This window comes from Sinocyclocheilus anshuiensis, unplaced genomic scaffold, assembly GCF_001515605.1.
Source record: "Sinocyclocheilus anshuiensis isolate Anshui unplaced genomic scaffold, SAMN03320099.WGS_v1.1 scaffold8988, whole genome shotgun sequence".
In the NCBI taxonomy this organism is placed as follows: Eukaryota; Metazoa; Chordata; class Actinopteri; order Cypriniformes; family Cyprinidae; genus Sinocyclocheilus; species Sinocyclocheilus anshuiensis.
Window position 1 is genome coordinate 1,379 of NW_015548947.1, and position 3,396 is coordinate 4,774.

A 3,396-nucleotide genomic window follows, 5' to 3' on the forward strand; every position below is an offset into this window, starting at 1 on the left:
GGATAAATGCAGAGCACTAATTCCGAGTATGGGTCACCATACTTGGCCACATGTCACTTCACTTTTTCACTTTCAACAATAAGAAAGAGACTGGGCAAAAACAGCATCCGTGGGAGAGTTCTAAGGCAAAAGCCACTGCTGATCAAAATGAACACAAAGGCTCGTCTGACATTTGCCAAAAAAATCTTGATTATGTACGGCCACCAAGAAATGCAGGACTGTGATACTGGTGCTGTGCATTATCTCTTTCTTCATATGCTGGGGGCCGTATCATATCATCATCGTGTTGATGTCCATCTATGACTTTGATGCCTGCGAACATTATCAGCTGCATGTTGCGTTTATCGTCTGCAGGATTCTGGCGTTTTCTCACTGCTGCATGAACCCGGCGCTGTATATTGTCAGAGGGAAGTACAGAAATCTCTTGTCAAGCTTATTGTTCTGCTCACCTGAACTCAGGCAGTCGGGGCTCTACAGAGGACCAACGGATCCCAGCGACTCCAGGATTCATCCGTACATGAATGAAGGAGCTCAAGAAACTTGTGAAGTGCAACAAACAAATGTCACTGAACACACTGAAAGCACTATAAAAATGGGTGTGTGTGTGTGTGTGTGTATAATATATATATATATATATATATATTTAATTTATGACATTTCAAGCAAAACTTCAGCTTTTTTGATTATTTCTGCATTCTGTATTAGTAGTTTAAGAATTTATATTGGAAAATCTTATTTCTATTTTGTTCAACGATTTACTTTAAGATGAATGTATCTGTTAAAGAAAATGTGTGTTAACGTGTTTGATGTAAATAAGTGGGCTGGACATTCATGTGACTGAAAGAAGAAACATGCAGAACATGTATGATTTCTTCAGTGTCTCTAGGAGAGACAACACTGATATTTCAAGGAACAAACCACCACAGTAGCCAAGGTATTTCTTGTATTACATATTTCTTTCCTTCTCTCTGTTTGTGGTATGCATGCATGCATTTCTGATTTTTGATCATTCAAAAAAAAACAAAAAACTCATTATTTACAGTAGTCTCTGAATAGCACCATAGCATTGTCCATATGAATCATGTGCCATTTTCCAAATCATCTGAAGTCACATGGAACCTTTATATAAGCAATAAGTTTGCATGTTTTCTTAAAATCTGTGTTTACTTTCTGTTCCTCATACAAAACTATTGCATGTCTTCAGACGATTTGGAATTTCATTATAGTGGTCAGTTTATAGTGTTTTCGTTCATTATGAATAATCATTGCATGGGAAAGAATTGTGTAAAAATTCTTTAAAATGTATAATTTAGTGTTACATAAACAATACACAGTAAATTTTAAGAGTGAATAAATACACTCTTAAAAATAAAGGTTCTTTATTGGCATTGAAGAACCTTTAATAGCTATAGAAACTTTCATTGCACAAAAGGTTCTTTATTGTGGAAATTTTTTCTTTAGATTATTAAAATGTTCTTCACACTCAAATAATGGTTCTTTTAAGAAATGTTCACCGAATGTTTTTTGGGGAACCAAAAATGGTTCTTCTCTTGCATCGCTACGAAAACTCATTTTTGGAACCTTTATTTTATTTACATTTTTTTTTTTACTTTTGAACTTCAAAAGTAGACTTGACTACTTGCTAACATTTTGATATGATTTGTTTTTCTAATATGATCTTTATGCGTAATTTTTTGACATTATTCAATCTGTGTGTTTCTACAGACGACATAATGCATGGAGAGACTTCGCATGAGGCCTTCAATATCAGCTATGATTATGACTTCAACTACACATATGACGAATATTATCCTTTGGCGACATTAGAGGAGGAGAATTTTTCATTTCAGATAATCAATGCCATTTGCTGCAGTCTCATCATCTGCATCAGTCTACCCGGAAACAGCTATTTGCTTTGGGTGGTCTTGAAGAAAGTGGGTTTGAGCAGCTCGGCTGATTGTTTACTCCTCCATCTGACAGTGTCCGACCTCATCTTCACCTTCACGTTGGTTCCCTGGACCATCAATCATATTTGGGGATGGATTTTTGGAAATCTGGCCTGCAAGCTGTTCACCTGGTGCATCTTTTTGGGCCTGTACAGCTACATGATGTTCCTCACAGTCATGACAGTCCATCGATACGTGGCGGTGGTGTATCCGGTGTTCGCTTCATCTGTAGGGAATCGTAGCAGGATTTACACGCACATCTCGTCTGCAGTGGCATGGTTGATCTCTGTGGGCTTCAGTCTGCCTGAAATGATCTTCTCTGGAACTGTGGATGGACCTGATGGTGTATTCTGTGTTCCCAACTATAACTCAATATTTGTGGAGTTGTTTGGATATTTCACTCAGATAATTCTCTTTTTCCTGCTGCCATTCCTGGTTATTGTGTTCTGCCACACACGGATGGGTTTTGCCATCCTTCAGAGTCGCATCCGAAGCAGAAACCACGCCGTATGCGTCATCCTAAGCATCGCCGTGGGATTCTTCATCTGCTGGGCGCCGTATAACATCTTCCTCTTCCTCTTCTCCTTGAGGTCTCTAGGCGTTTTTGTGTTGAGGGAGAGCGTTTTGGAGGTCATCTACTGCATCACTCACGTTCTAGCGTATTCCCACTGCTGTCTGAATCCACTCGTCCACATCTTCGGAGGGAAGAAGTTCAGGAATTACCTGCCATGGAGCAGAGGTTTCCGTCGGCTCTCGCAGAGGATCAGCACGCAAACGTTTAGCAACCCCAACAGCTTCTCGGGTCAGTTTCATCTCTGATCATGTCAAAGGTCATGATGTCATTTTGTTGCAGCTCCAAAGCGAGTCACATGACGTTTACAGTGCAGATGATTGGCTCAAAGTTATTGAGATGAATAACAGATTGATAGCAGAGGTTTTATTAATCAAGCAACAAAAGGCAAGTGCCAAATTCTTAGAATATGTTGGTTTCATATATTAAAAAAAAAGTTTAGTTTAGTGGTGTAACTATCAAGTAAAAAAATACATTTGCCTGAAAACATGAATACTCGCACACCGTAAAGGGGTCATAGGATGCCCATTTTCCACAAGTTGATATGATTCTTTAGGGTCTTAATGAAAAGTCTGTAACATAGTTTGGTTAAAATTTCTCAATGGTAGTAAAGGCTCGTCTCACATTTGCCAAAGAAATCTTGATTATCCCCAAGACTTTTTGGCAAATATTCTGTGTCCCGTTACATCTGGTGTAAAACCAACACGGCATTTCATAAAAAGAACATCATAGCAACAGTCAAAAATGGTGGTGGTAGTGTGATGGTCTGGGGCTGCTTTGCAGCTTCAGGATCTGGATGACGTGCCATAATTGATGGAACCATGAATTCTGCTCTCTATCAGAAAATCCTGAAGGAGAATGTCCGGCCATCAGTTTGTG

General features: G+C 39.0%; 1 protein-coding gene across 1 annotated transcript; it reads left to right on the forward strand.

Moving 5' to 3' along the window:
- The first annotated feature begins 837 nt into the window (after positions 1-837).
- On the forward strand, positions 838-2,787 carry LOC107656880 (chemokine XC receptor 1-like). The gene is made up of 2 exons (XM_016444824.1): positions 838-934; positions 1,726-2,787. Exons 1-2 carry the CDS (start codon positions 865-867, stop codon positions 2,763-2,765), a joined length of 1,110 nt encoding a protein of 369 aa, XP_016300310.1. The 5' UTR covers positions 838-864; the 3' UTR covers positions 2,766-2,787.
- Positions 2,788-3,396: the final 609 nt, after the last annotated feature.